At 39.7% G+C, this 21,042-nt stretch overlaps 1 protein-coding gene across 1 annotated transcript in view; it reads left to right on the top strand.

The window, feature by feature from the left end:
• The window catches only part of REDIC1 (regulator of DNA class I crossover intermediates 1), an 88,125-nt gene extending 87,604 nt beyond the window's left edge, over window positions 1-521 (top strand). The window contains 1 exon segment of the mRNA XM_068971446.1: window positions 66-521. Coding sequence (XP_068827547.1) covers window positions 66-521 — 456 coding nt within the window.
• Window positions 522-21,042: the final 20,521 nt, after the last annotated feature.

Below are 21,042 nucleotides of genomic sequence, written 5' to 3'. Positions count from 1 at the left end.
AAGTGATTGAATAATTTTTTTTTAATGTAAGCATTATTTACAGCAAAATTACTAATTTCTTTTAGCCATCAGAAGATGAAGATCAAACTGAAGATTCAAATAGGAGATACATCAAAACCAAAGAAACAACTAATAATTTTTATTTAGAAAACATGGAAAAATATCCATGTGATAAGGTTATTAATAACAGTGCCAAATTTCATAAAAAAAATGAGAATTTTAACCAGTTCTCAGTGAATAATAATATATATCAGTTCCCAGAGTCTCAGTGTAATTCAGCACACATATTGGAAAGCAAAACCAGTAATAACTGCATTCTACAGGTTGCAAGGTGCGATGCATGGGTACAAACAGAGAGTGAACTTACAATGGAGGAAAAATTAGATGCTGCCATACAATGTGATATAATTTCAAAATGTAATTGTAGAAATGAGGTGTCTTCTTTTTGTAATGTTGAAAGGTACAATGAAAATGTTAAGGCAGATACCACTGGAGGGCAGGAAATCCTTAGAAACAACTAATATTCTAAAACCTTAACCTGAGATTTTGCATTTGTTTTAATGTTTAGAATCACACTAACATAATAAAGAGTGAGAATATTTTTGTAGCTAAGCAACTAGATGAAAGTATTCAGAAGGTGTATTTATTTTTTAGTATTACTAATTTATGCTTTAATTTCCCATAGGTATTTTCAATACCTTTAGTATATCTTAAAATTTTTTAGAAAATAATATATATGTAAATTTACTATTATTCTTATGCTGATTATTATATTATGAAATGCTGCTGTTTATGGATTAAAAATGTTTATTACTTCTGTGAAATGAAAATATCTCCTGCCATGTTAATAAACAAGAGATGTCACAGTCATCAGCATTTTCTGACCTCCAAATGTGAATGAAGGCTCCCAAAACTGGGATCCAGTGGATGCTGCCACTCCCCCTGGTGATTGCTGAGGAGCTGGGGGAATGCAAGAAGCAAAATGAACAAGGAAACAGGATTGGCCCCAGGTAGCTGAGGTGCATATGAAAGGAATGAATTCAGTGATTCCAGAGACTTCCATCTTCCCATACATAGAATGCCAAATTCCTTATCTTGATACTGATCTTTGATGTTCAAACTGTCTGCTCCCTCTGTTGCACTTGTATATAGCCTGACTTCCCCTCTTGCCCTCTTGGAGCACTTTTCTCAGGGCTTCTGAGATGCTGTCTCCAGGGCTCAGAGTCATAAACATTCCCACCAAATAAAATAAGTGTCTACTTTCAGGTTGTGACTGTATTTTTTAGTTGACAATTCTTTGTTACATTTATTTTAAAATTTAGTTACAGTTATATGTTTTGTAAAAATATTCTCTTCCAAGAATTTAAGACAGAAAATAATACTAAATAATATTCAATATGTATTATAGCCTAATTATAAGATTTCCTTAGCTGCTTATCTTAAATATTATACTGTTGTTAAAAATTCTGGCATTAATTTTTAGATAAAATATTTTTCTTATTTGGAGAAAAATTTTTTGTTGGTGCTTATATTAATTCAAAGGAATGTTTTTTCTCTTCAAGAGTAAAAAAAAATGTTTCAACGCTTTTGTAAAAGAATTATTCAACATTGGAAAGTTATTTATGTTTACTAATTTCAATATTACATAAGATTTCCATAAATACTATATTAGAATCTCTCATTTGTAAAGTATCGGCTTTGTGTCCAACACAACACTTATTTTTGTTGTCAAGGTTTTAAATGTAGACACTAGTCACATTAGAAAATGGACATCTGTATGTTACAAAGTGACCAACAAGGGGCATTCTGATATCTAACTAGCAAAAATAAAATAGGGATTTCTGTTAAAGTGATTAGATAATGCATTTTTACATGTATACTATACATATCACTCCACAGTTTGTTTTGCAGAGGTGATCTGAAACATAATTTAGAAACACTAATATTTAAAGAGTAGCAGTCTTCAGGGTTTTAGCTAGTTTTAGGGAGTTCTCTTTCTAGCCTCAGAGAACACAATGAACTCCTAAGTAATTTTAAGGATAGTAATCCTCTCATGCAAGGGGAATATAATTATCTGATGTACATTGATAGTTTTCAAAAGGCTGGATATTGATTATCCTGATATTCAGTAAAAGGTATTCCATAGTAGATTGATTATCCTGAGCATTATTTTGCAAATTATGATACATTGTAGTAAAGAAGACCTATATATGGAAAAGAAGACTATAGTGGTGATATTAGAGTAAGATTGAGCTTTGAATCAGATTGGTTTCAAATATCAAACAAATTGATTTTTTCCAATACAGTTGAAAGTCTACCAGTTATTAAAAGCATATTCATTACAAAAGTCCATGCTTAGTTATATTTTTATCAATATCATAATGTGGCAGTTAAGCTTAGTGAAGTGAATAAGAATATAGGGTAATGACTACACACAGTAAAAGGGAAGTAAGATGCAGTATAGTAAAGGATTTAAACTTGCCTCATAAGAGATCTGGATTTTTTACCTTTGGGTTTGTAAAGTAATCTCTAAGCTCATGGAGTGTTATGCCTGATAGAAGTAACTTTGTTTGCCTGGGGACCTTGAGCCAAGCCAGATAGTGTGATTTAAGACCACACTGAAGTCAGCCATGTGGGCAATCAATCATGCCACTGTGATGGAGCCAAAGAAAGACTCTCAACACCAAGGCTCATGTGAGCATCTGCATTTGGCAGTACTTTCTATTATCAGATATTGATACCAGGAAATTAATATTCCGCATGACTTGTAGAAGACTGCTACTGCTGCTAAGTCGCTTCAGTTGTGTCCGACTCTGTGCGACCCCACAGATGGCAGCCCACCAGGCTCTACCATCCCTGGGATTCTTCAGGCAAGAACCCTGGAGTGCGTTGCCATTTCCTTCTCCAGTGCATGAAAGTGAAAAGTGAAAGTGAAGTCGCTTAGTAAGTGTCTGACTCTTGGTGACCCCATGAACTACAGCCTACCAGGCTCCTCCATCCATGGGATTTTCCAGGCAAGAGTACTGGAGTGGGTTGCCATTGCCTTCTAGCTCTGTATTACTTTCTTAGACTCTGTCCTATGTGCTTTTTACCTGGGCTGGTTTTAATATCTCCTTTCCCTAATAATAAACTGTAACTGTGAATATAACAGCTTTCAGTGAGTTCTGAGTCTTACCAGCAAACTATCAAATATGAGGGTCCTCTTGGAACCCCTGAAGTTTTATGGTCTGTTACCTAACATTGCAGTTACTAACTCTGTAGGGAGATAAATATATTTGGAAAGGAAAGTAAGTACTGCTGCTGCTAAGTCTTTTCAGTCGTGTCCGACTCTGTATGACCCCATAGACAGCAGCCCACCAGGCTCCCCCATCCCTGGGATTCTCTAGGCAGGAATACTGGAGTGGGTTGCCATTTCCTTGTCCAATGCATGAAAGTGAAAAGTGAAAGTGAAGTCGCTCAGTCGTGTCCGACTCTTAGTGAGCCCATGGACTGCAGCCTAACAGGCTCCCCCATCCCTGGGACTTACCAGGCAAGAGTACTGGAGTGGGGTGCCATTGCCTTCTCCAAAAGTAAGTACAGATTTATGTAATAAAAAAGACCAATACATTTTAACGTACTTCGTAAAAGACAATACTAGTTTAGATTTTCTCTTAGTGAAATAATTTAATGAAAAAAATAGGTGATGTTTATACATTCTGAAGTTGTAGAAACACTGTTCTTCCAGAGCTCCTCAGAAGTATTAAGCTTCAGTTGCTTTCAATTGTAATTACTTGATATTAATAGTAAGCCCTTTATTAGCATGCTTCCTTTCCTTTCTCACATCTTCAATTCCATAGCAGTGTTTTTTGAGATCACACCCCAAACATACTACATGCACTTAAATTCTTGGCTTATGCTTTGCCTCTGAGGTAATCCATGAAAAAGAAAAGTGAAAGTCACTCAGTCATATGCAACTTTTGCAACCCCATGGACTGACTGTAGCATGCCAGGCTCCTCTGTTCATAGAATTCTCCATGCCAGAATACTGGAGTGAGTAGCTGTTCCCTTCTGCAGGGGATCTTCCCAACCCAGGGATCAAACCCAGATCCCCTGCTTTGCCGGAGGATTCTTTACTGTCTGAGCCACCAGGGAAGAGGAGGTAATCCATACTGACAAGTTTTATAAAGGGATCATAACAAATGACTAAATGAATTGTCTTTGTTGGTGTCACTCAAATGTTAACGTTGCTAGCTTTCTGGTTTTACAGTTCTCTTGTAGTAGTTTTTAATTTCTGCCACCTGCTGAAAACTCAATAAATGGGACTAGCAGCATATAGACAAGTGAAGAGAGAATTAGTGAAATGAAATATTCATAAGTTATCCAAATACAGAAGAGAAAAATAGAAAACGTGAAAGAAAGTTAAACAATAACAAGGATATAATGAGACACTCCAACATATGTTTAACTGAAGTATCAGTAGTAGAGGAGAGAGATGGAATAGAGGCACAATTTGAAGAGATAATGACTGAGAATTTTTCAGAATTTATCAATGATACTAATCCACAAATTTAAGAAGGCCAACAATTTCCAAGTAGTATAAGTAATATGAAACCCATGCCTAGACTCAGCATAGTGAAATGGTGAAGTCTCAAAGACACAGAAGATCTTGAAAGCAATTGGAGAGAAAAAGACTGGCTTCCTAGAAGGAAGACAATACTGTTATTTTAAAAAGCAATAATGAATGCCAAAAGACAAGTGAAAATACCATCCAAATCCTGATAGGAAAATAACAGTCTCTTTAGAATTGTGTTTCTAGCCCTACAGAGCAGTATTTGATACCAGGGCTCAGTGGTAAAAAATTTGCCTGAAATGCATGGGTTGAATCCCTTGTTGGGAAGATCCACTGGAGAAGGAAATGGCAACCCCGACTCCAATATTTTTGCCTGGAAAATCCCATGAACAGAGAATTTGGTGGGTTTCAGTCCATTGGGTCACAAAAGAGTTTGACACATCATAGTGACAAAACAACAGCAAACTAGCCAACACTAGCATGAAGGACCCAAACTTACAGGCTATGGCAATTTTTATTTAAGCTTTTTGAATATATAGAGTAGTGCTTTCTCTTGGTGGAGAAAGTTTCTAATTTTTTCACTGTGTGGTCTTTAACATATATGCTCAGTTTTCCTACTGCTTCTATTCTTTTAGGCCCTCTTTTTATTAACTTTGCAGCACTTGAAATTGTCCCAGTGAAGGACTTTTTTTTTTTTCAGTGCTGTCTCTGATGGTCTATGATGTATATTCCCTTATGCTTGTTGCTAAGGAGATACCACGTTTTCTCATTTGTTTAAAATTATTAGTAGTATTAAAATTCTCTTAATATAAATTTAACTTATATGCAGAATACATCATGTGAAATGCCTGGGGAGCTATCTGAAGCACAGCTGGAATCAAGATTGCCGGGAGAGATAACAATTACCTCAGATACGCACCACCCTTATGGTAGAAAGTGAAGAAGAACTAGAGCTTCTTGATGAAGGTGAAAGAGGAGAGTGAAAAATCTGGCTCAAAATTTAACGTTCAAAACACTAAGTTCATAGCATCCATTCCCATCACTTCATGCCAAATAGATGGGACAAAATGGAACCAGTGAGAGACTTCATTTTCTTGGGCTTTTCATTTTCAAAATCATTGCAGTGACTGAAGCCATGAAATTAAAACACGCTTGCTCCTTAGAAGAAAAGCTATGACCATCTTAGACAGCATATTAAAAAGCAGAGACATCACTTTGCCGACAAAGGTCCATAATCAATGCTGCGGTTTTTCCAGTAGTCATATATGGATGTGAAAGTTGAAACATAAAGAAGACTGAGTGCCAAAGAATTGATGCTTTTGAACTGTGGTGTTGGAGAAGACTCTTCAGAGTCCCTTGAACTGCATGGAGATCAAACCAGTCAGTCCTAAAAGAAATCAATCCTGAGTATTCACTGGAAGGACTGATGCTGAAGCTCTAGTACTTTGGCACCTGATGCAAAGAACTGACTCATTAGAAAAGACCCTGATGCTGGGAAAGATTGAACGCAGGAGGAGAAGGCAACTAAAGAGGATGAGATGGTTGGATGGCATCACCAACTCAATGGACATGAGTTTGAGCAAGCTCTGGAAGATGGTGAAAGACAGAAGAGCCTGGCATGCTGCAGTCCTTGGGGTCGTAAAGAGTCGGATGTAACTGAATGACTGAACAATGACAGCTTTGACATGTACTGCTTGACTTTTTTGAATGAGTCTTTCTGGGTAGTGTATTCTTGGTAGTAGGCTCTTCCATTTCATCACTTCAAATATATCACTTTTGATATAGCCATTTGTAAAGCCATTCTCTTCTGGCTTGTAGAGTTTCTGTTGAGAGATCAGCTATTACCCTGATGAGAGTTCCCTTGTATGTTGTCATTTTTCCCTTATCACATTCAATATTTTTGTCTTTTAGCTTTGTCAATTTGACAGCATTCATTGTAAAGTTGTTCTTCCTAGACTTTGTTGACTATTATCTTTCCCATGTTAAGGAAGTTTTCAGCTATTGTCTCTTCAAATAGTTTCTCAGATCCTTTCTCTCTCTCTTCTTGTTCTGGGAATGCAAATATTGGTGCATTTAATGTTGTCCCAGAGAATCCCAAGGATAGGGGAGCCTGGTGGGCTGCCGTCTATGGGGTTGCACAGTCAGACATGACTGAAGCAACTTAGCAGCAGCAGCAACAGCAACAGCAGCAGCAGAGGTCTCATAGGCTGTCTTCATTTCTTTTCATTCTTTTTTCTATATTCTCTTCTGAAGCAGTGATTTCAATGATTCTGTCCCCCAGATCATTTATCTGTTCTTCTGCCTCAGTTATTCTGCTATTGATTCCTTCTATTCAGGCTTCCCTTGTACCTCAGCTGGTAAAGAATCTACCTCCAATGCAGGAGACCCTGGTTCAATTCCTGGGTTGGGAAGATCCCCTGGAGAAGGGATCGGCTACACATTCCAGTATTCTTGGGCTTCCCTGGTGGCTCAGATGGTGAAGAATCTGCCTGTAATGTGGGTAGACCTGGGTTCAATCCCTGGGTTGGGAAGATAAAATTTCCTGGAGGAAGACATGGCAACCCACTCCAGTATTTTGCCTGGAGATCCCAGTAACAGAAGAGCCTGCATGGCTACAGTCCATGGGGTCACAAAGAGTCCGACATGACTGAGCAACTAAGCACAGCTCAGCACAGTGTATTATTCACCTTTGTTTATTCTTTTTTCTTCTAAGTCTTTAGTAAGTATTTCTTATATCTTCTCCAGTGCTTTTCTGAGATCCTAGATTATCTTCACTATCATTATTCTGAATTCTTTTTTTCTGGAAGGTTGCCTATCTCCACTTCATTTAGTTATTTTTCTGAGGTTTGATTTTGTACCTTCATCTGAGACATAACATTCTACTTTTTCATTCTAATTAACTTTCTGTAATGTGGTTTTTGTTTTAGCTGCTGTGGGACTGTTGGTCTTCTTGCTTCTTGTGTCTGCTCTCTGGTGAATAAGGCTTAAGAGGCTTGTGTAAGCTTCCTGATGGGAGGGACTGGCAGTGAGAAAAACTGGTTCTTGTTCTGGTGGGCAGGGCCTTGCTCAGTAAAGCTTTAATCCAATTCTCTGCTGATGGGAGGGGTTGGGCTCCCTCCCTGGTAGTTATTTGGCCTGAGGCATCCCAGCCCTGGGGTCTACAGTCTCTCTGGTAGGGTTAATGGCAACCTCCAAGAGGGCCAACGGGTACCTTCCCAGATGTGCTGCCAGGGCCTTATCCCTGGTGAACTCCTGCCAACCCACACCTCCACAAGAGACCCTCCAACACTAGCAAGTAGTTTTGGTTCAATCACCTGTCGAGTTACTACTTCTTTCTCCTGGGTGTTTGTGTGCAAAGATTTTGTGTGTTCCCTCTAAGACTGGAGTCTATATTTCCCCTACTCATTTGAAAGTGCTATAATAAAATCCACTGGACTTCATGGTCAGATTCCCTGGGGATTCTCAGTCTCTTTGTTGGATCCCCAGGCTAGGAAGCCTGACTTGGGGTTCAGAACCTTCACAGCAGTTGGAGAGCTTCTTTGGTATTATTTTTCTACAGTGTGTGGGTTGCCCACCTGGTGGGTATGCAATTTTATTTTATCATGATTGCAGCCCCTACCGTCTCACTGTGGCTTCTTCTTTGTCTTTGTGTGTGTGTGTGTGGGTTCTAGTGTCCTCCTGTTATTGGTTGTTCAACAGCTAGTTGAGATTTTAGTGCTCTTGCAGGAGGAGATGAGTGCACATCCTTCTACTCTGCCATCTTGAACCAGAAGCTATGGCATTTTCTTTTTCACTTAGAGAAGTCCCTTTAACATTTGTTGTAAAACTGGTTTGGTGGTGCTGAACTCTTTTAGCTTTTACTTGTCTATAAAACTTATTTTGGTGGACAATGAGTTTGAATGAAATCTGAATGAAAGCCTTGATGGGTGTGTGTTGTAGCTTGGTTGTAGCTTTCTGCCTTTTGTGTCATTATATATATAGTGCCACTCCCTTCTCACCTGCACAACCTCTGCTTAAAAGTCAGCAGATAACTTTATGGGAATTTCCTTTCATGCAGCTTATTGCTTTTCCCTTGCTGCTTTTTAGTACTCCCTCTTTTTTGTAATATTTATTTGGATGAGTCAAGTCACATGTGGCGTCTTTCATTGTGGTGCTAGTTGTGGCATGTGGGTGGGTTTAGTTGCCCTGTGGCATATGGGATCCTAGCTCCCCAATCAGGGTTCAAACCCATATCCTCTGAACTGCAAAGCAGACTCTCAACCATTGGACCACCAGGGAAGTCCCACTCCCTCTTTAATTTTTGACATTTTAACTATAATGTGTCTTGGTCTGTTACTCTTTTGGTTGATCTTTTTTAGGATACAGTTCTTCCTTAATCTGGATGTTTGCTTCCTCTTCCTTCTTAAAGACATTTCCATCTTTTATATCTTCAAATATATTCTCTGCCTCTACTTTGTGTCTTCTCCTTCTGGGACCCTTCCCCTATAATGTGAATGATAGTAAACTATCCTCATTTCTTTTTATTCATTCTTTTTTTGGGTCAGCTTCAGTCATTTCCATTATTCTGTCTTCCAGCTCACTGATCTGTTTCTCTGTATCATTTAATCCAATATTGATTCCTTCTAGTGTATTTTAAAATTCCAGTTATTATTTTCTTCATCTCTGGTTCTTCTCTGCATTTTCTCTTTGTTGAAGACTTCCAACTATTCCAATATTCTCCTGAGTTTTTGTACATCTTTACAGTCATTATTTTGAGCTGTTTATTAGGTGGATTGCTTATCTCCACTATACTTGTTTCTCCTCTGGAATTTTATCTTGTTACTTTTGGTGGGGGAGGCAGGGGACTTATTCCTCTGTCACCTTATTTGCTTCCCCCCCCCCCCAATGTATTTGGTCGATTGGTTACATTTGCCAATCTTGGAGAAGTGACATTTTGTAGGAGATACCCTATGCTTCCCAGGAGTGCACTCCCATCTGGTATCCAGAGCTATATGTTCTAGGGGTGTCCCCTATGTGGGCTATATGTGTCCTATTGTTGTGGGCTGACTACTATCAACCATCTAGCCCTTGTGGCTGGCTCCCAGTCCATATGGTGGCCAGAATCTACCTTGTGCAGAGTCTGCTTGCCACTGGTGAGTGGGGCCAGGTCATGAGATGGCTGGCTCTGGAGCCTAAGGTGGTTCCAGGGCAAGCATTGGCCTATTGGTAGATGGGTGGTAGCTAGATAACTATGCTCTGAGGGTAGGTGCCTGTGAGCCTGGGGTTCCTGAATCTAGTATCAATCTGCTAGTAGGCAGGACTGGTTCCTGACATGGCTTACTTCAAAGTCCAGGGAATCCTAAAGCTGGTGTTAGTCCACTTGTAAGTGGGCCTGAATCCTGGTATGGATTTTGAGTGGTCTGATGTGTCTTGGAGCTGGTGTCAATTTGCTGGTAGGCAGGCCATGGCACAAGATGTCCTGAAGATTGTGCTGGCCTATTGGCAGGTGGACCCAAGACCCAGATCCAGAGACTTTCTCACTGACTGATGTTCAATTGCATCCACAAGAAACACTAGGTGAATGTATAAAACTACCCATTTAAACTGAGTCACATATGTTATACACAAAATGAACACACATCTATCAAAAACTCAGCAGTTGCCTCAATTCACTGTATTATATTTTAAGTTATCACATTTGTGGATATCTTGGAGAAGAAAATGGCAACCCACTCCAGTATTCTTGCCTGGAGAATCCCAGGGACAGAGGAGCCTAGTGGGCTGCCATCTATGGGGTCGCACAGAGTCAGACATGACTGAAGCGACGCAGTAGCAGCAGCATATAAATAGATATATAAATATCAACATTCAAAACCTATCTAAGTATGTTGATTCAGATTTGATGGAGAAATAAAAAACTTGCCAGACCAGCTAAGCTAAGACAATGCAGCACCACCAATGAATGTTAAAGGAACTTCTCTAGGCAGGAAACACAAGAGAAAAAAAGACCTATAGAAAATAAACCCAAAACAATTATGAAAATGGTAACAGGATCATACAATCAATAATTACCTTAAATGTAAAAGGATTAACTGCACCAACGAAAATACCTAGACTGGCTGGGTGGATGAGAACATGTGCATGTATGCACTTCCACTTACCACATCACTCTACTTGACCCCCTTGCTGCTGCTGCTGCTAAGTCGCTTCAGTCATGTCTGACTCTGTGAGACCCCATAGACAAGACAGCCACCCACCAGGCTCCGCCGACCCTGGGATTCTCCAGGCTAGAACACTGGAGTGGGTACGTGACCCCCTAAATTATATGTAATTATTTTGTATTATTAATCATGTTCCCATTATGGCTTCAACTGTAATTATCTTTTGCTTTTTCTCTGGATATTGATTGTGAAAACTGATGAACATCTTTTACTCTTGTGATTATGTAGCTAGTGAAAGAAAGAAAGTGAAGTCACTCAGTCGTGCGTGACTCTTTGCAAACCCGTGGACTGTAGCCCACCAGGCTCCTCTGTCCATGGGATTCTCCAGGCAAGAATACTGGAGTGGGTTGCCGTTTCCTTCTCCAGGGGATCTTCCTGACCTAGGGATAGAACTTTGGTCTCCTGCTTTACAGGTAGACGCTTTACCCTCTGAGCCACCAGGGAAGCCCTTGATTATGTAGCTGTTACTCACTTAATACCATTGTATAATGATTGGTCAACAGAAAAATAATACAACTCTGTATCACCAAAACTAGGATTTAAGAGAAAACCCTGTAATCATTTTCTAAAATCCAGATGCATATCAGAATTATCTTTGAAGCTTTTAAAAACTAAAAATGCTCAAGTATTGCTTTTTTTCCCCTCAGAGCTCCTGATAGGTTTCTAGTGAGCAGTCATGTTTAAAAACAACTGGACTCTATGATGATCTTTTATCTAGTTTGTTTCACTTTTTCTATTTCATATTCAGTTCTTTCATTTCATTCAGTTATGTTTTCCAATTTCTCCATCTCTTCTTTTTTTTATGTTCTTTCTGAAGACTTTATCAAGCATTTGGAAAAGCTTTTGTATACATATATATAAATATGCATACTATATGTATTTTAGAAAGCTTATGAATTTTTGCAAAACTAAAAAATATATGAAATTTTGATTTCACTTCCTTGATTTAGTATTAATGCTAGATTTCTAATTAAAAAATAGACAACAAGCATCAAAGATTTACCATTTAACACACGGAACTAAAGTCAATATTTTGTAATAACCTATAATGGAAAATAATCTGAAAAATAATATATGTGTATATGTATAACTGAATCACCTGGGTGAACCTAAAACATTGTAAGTCAATTATATATATATATATATATATACACTAAGAAATTATATATAATATATGATTTTAATTATAATATAATTTAAAAATTATAATTCAAATATATATATAAAGAAGAAAAGGAAAATGCCCTAACTAGAAACAGGAAAATTACAAAAGAACAAAATCTCATTGGTAAAGGTAATAGGTATAAAAGGTGTAAATCAACCACATATTAGCTAGTGTGTGCATGTGTGCTATGTTGCTTCAGTCATGTCCAACTCTATGGACTATAGCTCACCAGGCTCCTCTGTCCATGGGATTCTCCAGGCAAGAATACTTGAAGTGGGTTCCCATGCCCTCCTCCAGTGTATCATCTTCCTAACCCAAGGAACAAACCCACATCTCCTGTGGCTCCAGCATTACAGGTGGATTCTTTACCATTGAGCCGCTGGGGAAGCCCATATAAGTTAGTAAGAAGGCTAAAAGATGAAAGCGGTCAATCAAATATATATCCACAATATTTAGTTAAGGTATACATAAAAAAGACTTCCCTGTAGCTCAAATGGTAAAGAACCTGCCTGTGAGGCAGGAGACCAGGGTTCAATCCCTGGCTTAGGAAGTTCCTCTGGAGAAGCAAATGGCAATCCACTCCAGTATTCTTGCCTAGAGAATTTCATGGACAGAAAAGCCTGGTGGGCTACAGTCTGTGGGGTTGCAAAGAGTCAGACACGACTGAGTGACTAACACACATACATAAAAAAGATGTTAAATTTGATGTTAAAAACAATAAACTTTGTGGGCAGATAGAATACAAGTTTGTTAAAATCCATTTGGACTTGAGAGATAATCAATTTAATTATATGTGACATCACAAAAAAAATCTGTAATATATAATCACACACAAAGAAGAAAGGAATCCAGTTACAACACTAACATAATCTAATCATTAAAGAAGTGGCAAAAGAACAAAAAAGAACTACAAAAACAACCCCAAACAATTAATAAGATGGCCATATGTACATACATATCAATAATTATTATAAATTTACATGGACAGTATGCTCTAATCCAAAGATATAGACTGACTGAATGGATACAAAAATAAGACTCATATATATCTGCTTATAAGAGACTGACTTTATATATAAAGCTACACACAGACTGAAATTGAAAGAATGGAAAAAGATATTTCATGTAAATAGAACTCAAAGCTGGTGTATCAAAACTTATATCAGATAAAAAAGACTTTGAAACAAAGACTATAGGAAACAACAAAGAAGGATATTGCATAATGATAAAGGAATCAATCCAATAAGAAGATATAACTATAGCAAATATATATGTACGCAACATAGGACCACTTCAATATATAAGACAAACACTTCAGTTCAGTCTCTCAGTCGTGTCCGACTTTTTGTGACCCCATGAACTGCAGCATGCCAGGCCTCCCTGTCCATCACCAACTTCCGTAATTCACCCAAACTCATGTCCATTGAGTCAGTGATGCCATCCAACCATCTCATCCTCTCTCGTCCCATTCTCCTCTTGCCCTCAATCTTTCACAAAATCAGGGTCTTTTCCAATGAGTCAGCTTTTCGCATCAGGTGGCCAAAGTATTGGAGTTTCAGCTTCAACATCAGTCCTTCGAATGAACACCCAGGATTGGTCTCCTTTAGGATGGACTGGTTGGATCTCCTTGCAGTCCAAGGGACTCTCAAGACTCTTCTCCAACACTGCAGTTCAAAAGCATCAATTCTTTGGTGCTCAGCTTTCTTTATAGTCCAACTCTCACATCCATACATGACTACTGGAAAAACCAAAGCCTTGACTAGACGGACCCTTGTTGGCAAAGTAATGTCTCTGCTTTTTAATATGTTGTCTAGGTGGGTCATAGCTTTCCTTCCAAGGAGTAAGTGTCTTTTAATATCAGGGCTGCAGTCACCAACTGCACTGATTTTGGAGCCCCCCCAAAATAAAGTCAGCCACTGTTTCCCCATTTATTTGCCATGAAGTGAGGGACCAGATACTATGATCTTAGTTTTCTGAAAGTTGAGTTTTAAGACAACTTTTTCACTCTCCTCTTTCACTTTCATCAAGAGACTCTTTAGTTCTTCTTCACTTTCTGCCATAGGGGTGGTGTCATCTGCATATCTGAGGTTATTGATATTTCTCCCAGCTATCAGGATTCCAGCTTGTGCTTCTTCCAGCCCAGCGTTTCTCATGGTGTACTCTGCATAGAAGTTAAATAAGCAGGGTGACAGTATACAGCCTTGACACACTCCATTTCCTATTTGGAACCAGTCTGTTGTTCCATGTCCAGTTCTAACTGTTGCTTCCTGACCTGCATATAGGTTTCTCAAGAGGCAGGTCAGGTGGTCTGGTATTCCCATCTCTTGAAGAATTTTCCACGGTTTATTGTGATCCACACAGTCAAAGGCTTTGGAATAGTCAATAAAGCAGAAATAAACGTTTCTCTGGAAATCTCTTGCTTTTTTGATGATCCAGCGGATGTTGGCAATTTGATCTCTGGTTCCTCTGCCTTTTCTAAAACCAGCTTGAACATATGGAAGTTCACAGTTCACTTGTTGCTGAGGCATGGCTTGGAGAATTTTGAGCATTACTTTACTAACATGTGATATGAGTGAAGTTGTATGGTAGTTTGAGCATTCTTTGGCATTGCCTTTATTTGGGATTGGAATGAAAACTGACCTTTTCCAGTCCTGTGGCCACTGCTTAGTTTTCCAACTTTGATGACATATTGAGTGCTGCACTTTCACAGCATCATCTTTTAGGATTTGAAATAGTTCCACTTGAATTTCATCAGCTCCACTTGTTCATAGTCATGCTTCCTAAGGCCCACTTGACTTCAAATTCCAGAATGTCTGATTGTGGGTGAGTGATCACACCATTGTGCTTATTTGCATCTTAAAGATCTTTCTTGTACAGTTCTTCTGTGTATTCTTGCCACCTCTTCTTAATATCTTCTGCTTCTGTTAGTTCCATACCATTTCTGTCCTTTATTATGCCCTTCTTTGCATAAAATGTTTCTTTGGTATCTCTAATTTTCTTGAAGAGATCTCTAGTCTTTCCATTTTATTGTTTTCCTCTAGTTCTTTGCATTGGTCACTGAGGAAGGCTTTCTTATCTCTCCTTGCTAATCTTTGGAACTCTGCATTCAAATGGATATATCTTTCCTTTTTTCCTTTGCTTTTCGCTTCTCCTCTTTTCACAGCTATTTGTAAGGCCTCCTCAGACAGCCATTTTGCTTTTTTTGCATTTCTTTTCCCTGGGGATGGTCTTTACCTTGTCTCCTGTACAATGTCATGAACCTCCATCCATAGTTCATCAGGCACTCTATCAGATCTAGTCCCTTAAATATATTTCTCACTTCCACTGTACAGTCATAAGGAATTTGATTTAGGTCAGACCTGAATGGTCTAGTGGTTTTCCCCACTTTCTTCAGTTTAAGTCTGAATTTGGCAATAAGGAATTCATGAACTGAGCCACAGTCAGCTCTCGGTCTTGTTTTGCTGACTGTATAGAGCTTTTCCATCTTTGGCTGCTAAGAATATAATCAATCTGATTTTGCTGTTGGGCATCTGGTGATATCCATGTGTGGAGTCATCTCTTGTGTTGTTGGAAGAGGGTGTTTGCTATGACCAGTGCATTCTCTTGGCAAAACTATTAGCTTTTGCCAGCCACATTCTCTACTCCAAGGCCAAATTTGTTTGTTGTTCCAGGTGTTTCTTGTAATAATAGGGGGCTTTAAGCCTCACTGACATCAATGGGACAGATCATCAGACAATCAACAAGGAAACACTGGCCTTAAATGGCACATTAAGACCAGCGGCCAAGAGGAGTTACCCCATGTCTGAGGAGAGGGGCAGTGGCCGACACTGCCAGGCTGCGATGGCTCAGGAACGGCCGGGAAGAGCTACCGCGCGTCCGAGGTCAGGGGTGGTGGGCAGGAGGAGCAACCCCACGCCTGAGGCCAGGGGCAGCAGCCAGGAGGAGCCACACCATGTCCAAGGAGTGGTGGCTGCACAGGCACAGGAGGGCCTAGAGGAGCTATCCCACGTTGAAGGTCAGGAAGGGCGATGGTGAAGAGATACCCCTCATCCAAGGTAAGGAGCAGCAGCTGTGCTTTGCTGGAGCAGCTGTGAAGAGATACCCAATGCCCAAGGTAAGAGAAACCCAAGTAAGATGGTAGGTGTTGCAAGAGGGCATCAGAGCACAGACACACTGAAACCATACTCACAGAAAACTAGGCAATCTAATAACACTAGGACCACAGCCTTGTCTAACTCAATGAAACTAAGCCATGACCGTGGGGCAAGCCAAGATGGGCAGGTCATGGTGGAGAGGTCTGACAGAATGTGGTCCACTGGAGAAGGGAATAGCAAACCACTTCAGTATTCTTGCCTTGAGAACCCCATGAACAGTATGAAAAGGCAAAATGATAGGATACTGAAAGAGGAACTCCCCAGGTCAGTAGGTGCCCAACACACTACTGGAGATCAGTGGAGAAATAACTCCAGAAAGAATGAAGGGATGGAGCCAAAACAAAAACAATACCCAGCTGTGGATGTGACTGGTGATAGAAGCAAGGTCCGATGCTGTAAAGAGCAATATTGCATAGGAACCTGGAATGTCAGTTCCATGAATCAAGGCAAATTGGATGTGGTCAAACGAGATGGCAAGAGTGAATGTTGACATTCTAGGAATCAGCGAACTAAAGTGGACTGGAATGGGTGAATTTAACTCAGATGACCATTATATCTACTACTGTGGGCAGGAATCACTCAGAAGAAATGGAGTAGCCATCCTGGTCAACAAAAGAGTCCAAAATGCAGTACTTGGATGCAATCTCAAAAACGACAGAATGATCTCTGTTTGTTTCCAAGGCAAACCATTCAATATCACAGTAATCCAAGTCTATGTCCCAACCAGTAATGCTGAAGAAGCTGAAGTTGAATGGTTCTATGAAGACCTACAAGACCTTTTAGAACTAACACCCAAAAAAGATGTTCTTTTCATTATAGGGGACTGGAATGCAAAAGTAGGAAGTCAAGAAACACCTGGAGTAACAGGCAAATTTGGCCTTGGAATGCGGAATGAAGCAGGGCAAAGACTAATAGAGTTTTGCCAAGATAATACACTGGTCATAGCAAACATCCTCTTCCAACAACACAACAGAAGACTCTACACATGGACATCACCAGATGGTCAACACTGAAATCAGATTGATTATATTCTTTGCAGCCAAAGATGGAGAAGCTCTATACAGTCAACAAAAACAAGACCAGGAGCTGACTGTGGCTCAGATCATGAACTCCTTATTACCAAATTCAGACTTAAATTGAAGAAAGCAAGGAAAACCACTAGACCATTCAGGTATGACCTAAATCAAATACCTTATGATTATACAGTGGAAGTGAGAAATAGATTTAAGGGCCTAGATCTGATAGATAGAGTGACTGATGAACTGTGGAATGAGGTTTGTGACATTGTACCGGAGACAGGGGACAGGGATCAAGACCTTCCCCATGGAAAAGAAATGCAAAAAAGCAAAATGGCTATCTAGGGAGGCCTTACAAAAAGCTATGAAAAAAAGAGAAGCGAAAAGGAAAGGAGAAAAGGAAAGATATAAGCATCTGAAAGCAGAGTTCCAAAGAATAGCAAGAAGAGATAACAAAGCCTTCTTCAGCAATCAATGCAAGGAAATAGAGGAAAAGAACAAAATGGGAAAGACTAGAGATCTCTTCAAGAAAATTAGAGATACCAAGGGAATATTTCCTGCAAAGATGGGCTCCATAAAGGACATAAATGGTATGGACCTAACAGAAGAAGAAGATATTAAGAAGAACTGGCAAGAATACACAGAAGAACTGTACAAAAAAGATCTTCATGACCCGGATAATCACAATGGTGTGATCACTAATCTAGAGCCAGACATCCTGGAATGTGAAGTCAAGTGGGCCTTAGAAAGCATCACTACGAACAAAGCTAGTGGAGGTGATGGCATTCCAGTTGAGCTATTTCAAATCCTGAGAGATGATGCTGTGAAAGTGTTGCACTCAATATGCCAACAAATTTGGAAAACTCAGCAGGGACGACAGGACTGGAAAAGGTAAGTTTTCATTCCAATCCCAAACAAAGGCAATGCCAAAGAATGCTCAAAATACTGCACAGTTGCATTCATCTCACATGCTGGTAAAGTAATGCTCAAAATTCTCCAAGCCAGGCTTCAGCAATACATGAACTGTGAACTCCCTGATGTTCAAGCTGGTTTTAGAAAAGGCAGAGGAACCAGAGATCAAATTGCCAACATCCGCTGGATCATGGAAAAAGCAGAAGAGTTCCTGAAAAACATCTATTTCTGCTTTATTGACTATGCCAAAGCCTTTGACTGTGTGGATCACAAGAAACAGTGGAAAATTCTTCAAGAGATGGGAATACCAGACCACCTGACCTGCCTCTTGAGAAACCTATATGCAGGTCAGGAAGGAACAGTTAGAACTGGACATGGAACAACAGACTGGTTCCAAATAGGAAAAGGAGTGCATCAAGGCTGTATATTGTCACCCTGCTTATTTAACTTATATGCAGAGTACATCATGAGAAATGCAGGACTGGAAGAAACACAAGCTAGAATCATGATTGCCGGGAGAAATATCAATAACCTCAGATATGGAGATGATACCATCCTTATGGCAGAAAGCAAAGAAGAGCTAAAGAGCCTCTTGATAAAAGTGAAAGAGGAGATTGAAAAAGTTGGCTTAAAGCTCAACATTCAGAAAATGAAGATCATGGCATCTGGTCCCATCACTTCATGGGAAATAGATGGGGAAACAGTGGAAACAGTGTCAGACTTTAATTTTGGGGGGCTCCAAAATCACTGCAGATGGTGATTGCAGTCATGAAATTAAAAGAGGCTTACTCCTTGGAAGAAAAGTTATGACCAACCTAAATAGCATATTCAAAAGCAGAGACATTACTTTGCTGACTGAAATCCATCTAGTCAAGGCTATGGTTTTTCCTGTGGTCATGTATGGATGTGAGAGTTGGACTGTAAAGAAGGCTGAGCACTGAAGAATTGATGCTTTTGAACTGTGGTGTTGGAGAAGACTCTTGAGAGTCCCTTGGACTACAAGGAGATCCAACCAGTCCATTCTGAAGGAGATCAACCCTGGGATTTCTTTGGAAGGAATGATGCTAAAGCTGAAGCTCCAGTACTTTGGCCACCTCATGCAAAGTGTTGACTCATTGGAAAAGAGTCTGATGCTGGGAGGGATTGGGGGCAGGAGGAGAAGGGGACAACAGAGGATGAGATGGCTGTATGGCATCACTGACTCGATGGACATGAGTCTGAGTGAGCTCCAGGAGTGGGTGATGGACAGGGAGGCCTGGCGTGCTGTGATTCATGGGGTAGCAAAGAGTCAGACACGACTGAGCAACTGAACTGATACATAGAACATTCCATCCAAAATCAGCAGATTACACATTCTTTTCATATGGACATTGAGAATTCTCCAGGACATATTACATGATAGGCCACAGAACAAGTCTCACTAAATTTAGGAAAATTGAGACAATATCAAGCAACATTTCTACCCACAAAAACTATAAGACTAGAAGTCAACTACAAGAAAAGTTCTGCAAAAACATAAACACATGAATGCTATACTATACCAATGGATCACTGAAGAAATGAAAGAATATTGGAGACATATGAAACTGAAAACACAGTGGTCCAAAATCTGTGGGACACCAGCAAAGTGGTTCTAAGAGAGAAGTTTATAAACAGTGATACAAGCCTTCCTCAAGAAACAGAAAAATCTCAAATAGAAAACCTAACAATATATATCAGAGAAAGCAATGGCACCCCACTCCAGCACTCCTGCCTGGGAAATCCCATGGGTGCAGCAGCCTGGTAGGCTGCAGTCCATGGGGTCGCTAAGAGTCGAACATGACTGAATGACTTCACTTTCACTTTTCACTTTCATGCATTGGAGAAGGAAATGGCAACCCACTCCAGTGTTCTTGCCTGGAGAATCCCAGGGACGGGGGAGCCTGGTGGGCTACCATCTATGGGGTTGCACAGAGTCAGACATGGCTGAAGTGACTTAGCAGCAGCAGCAACCATATATATACCCAGAGGGACTAGAAAAAAGAACAGAGGAAACCTAAAATTAGTAGAGGGAAAGAAATCATAAATGTCAGAGCAGAAATAAACAAAATACAGACTAAAATTTGAAAAGATTAATGAAGCTATCAGAAGTGAATGAAGCTAGGCAGTTATACCAAGCATGCTAATAATTTATACCTGTTTTGCTCAAACAGTCCCCCCCCCAAAAAAAATGAAGAGGAGAAAACAGTCTCAAATTCATTTTATGAAGCCACCATCACCTGATAACAAAACCAGAAAAGACCCTACCAAAAATTATATCCCAATATCTTTGATGAATATAGATGCAAAAGTCCTCATCAAAATATTAGCAAGCCAGATCTAGCAATACTTGGAAAAGATCATATATCATCACCAAGTTGAATTCATTCCAGGGTCACAATAATGGTTCCACATAAACAAATCAATCAATGTGATATACACCACATTAACAAAAACACGGTCATCTCAATGGACTCAGAAAACACATTTGATAAAATTCAACATCCATTTTTGATAAAAACTCTCACTAAAAAAGTATGGAAGTGACGTAGTTCAACATAAGAAAAGCTATTTACAGAAAACCACCGTCAATTTATACTCAATGGTGGAAAGATGATAGCTTTACTGCTAAATTCAGGAATAAGATTAGAATGCCCACTCCTACCATTTCTATTCAACATAGTATTGGAAGTCCAGTTCACAGCATTGAAACAAGAAAGAGAAATAAACATATCCAAATTGGAAGGGAAGAGGTAAGTCTGTCACTATTTGCAGCTGGCATTATTCTCTATATGATACTGCTGCTGCTGCTAAGTCTCTTCAGTCGTGTCCGACTCTGTGTGACCCCATAAACGGCAGCCCACCAGGCTCCTCTGTCCCTGGGATTCTCCAGGCAAGAACACTGGAGTGGGCTGCCATTTCCTTCTCCAATGCAAAAGTGAAAAGTGAAAGTGAAGTAGCTCAATCGTGTCCGACTCTTAGCGACTTCATGGACTGCAGGCTCCTCCGTCCATGGTATTTTCCAGGC

This window comes from Capricornis sumatraensis, chromosome 4, assembly GCF_032405125.1.
Source record: "Capricornis sumatraensis isolate serow.1 chromosome 4, serow.2, whole genome shotgun sequence".
Lineage (NCBI taxonomy): Eukaryota > Metazoa > Chordata > Mammalia > Artiodactyla > Bovidae > Capricornis > Capricornis sumatraensis.
Note: the sequence above shows the minus strand (reverse complement) of the source record. Positions and strands in the feature narration are given on the sequence as shown.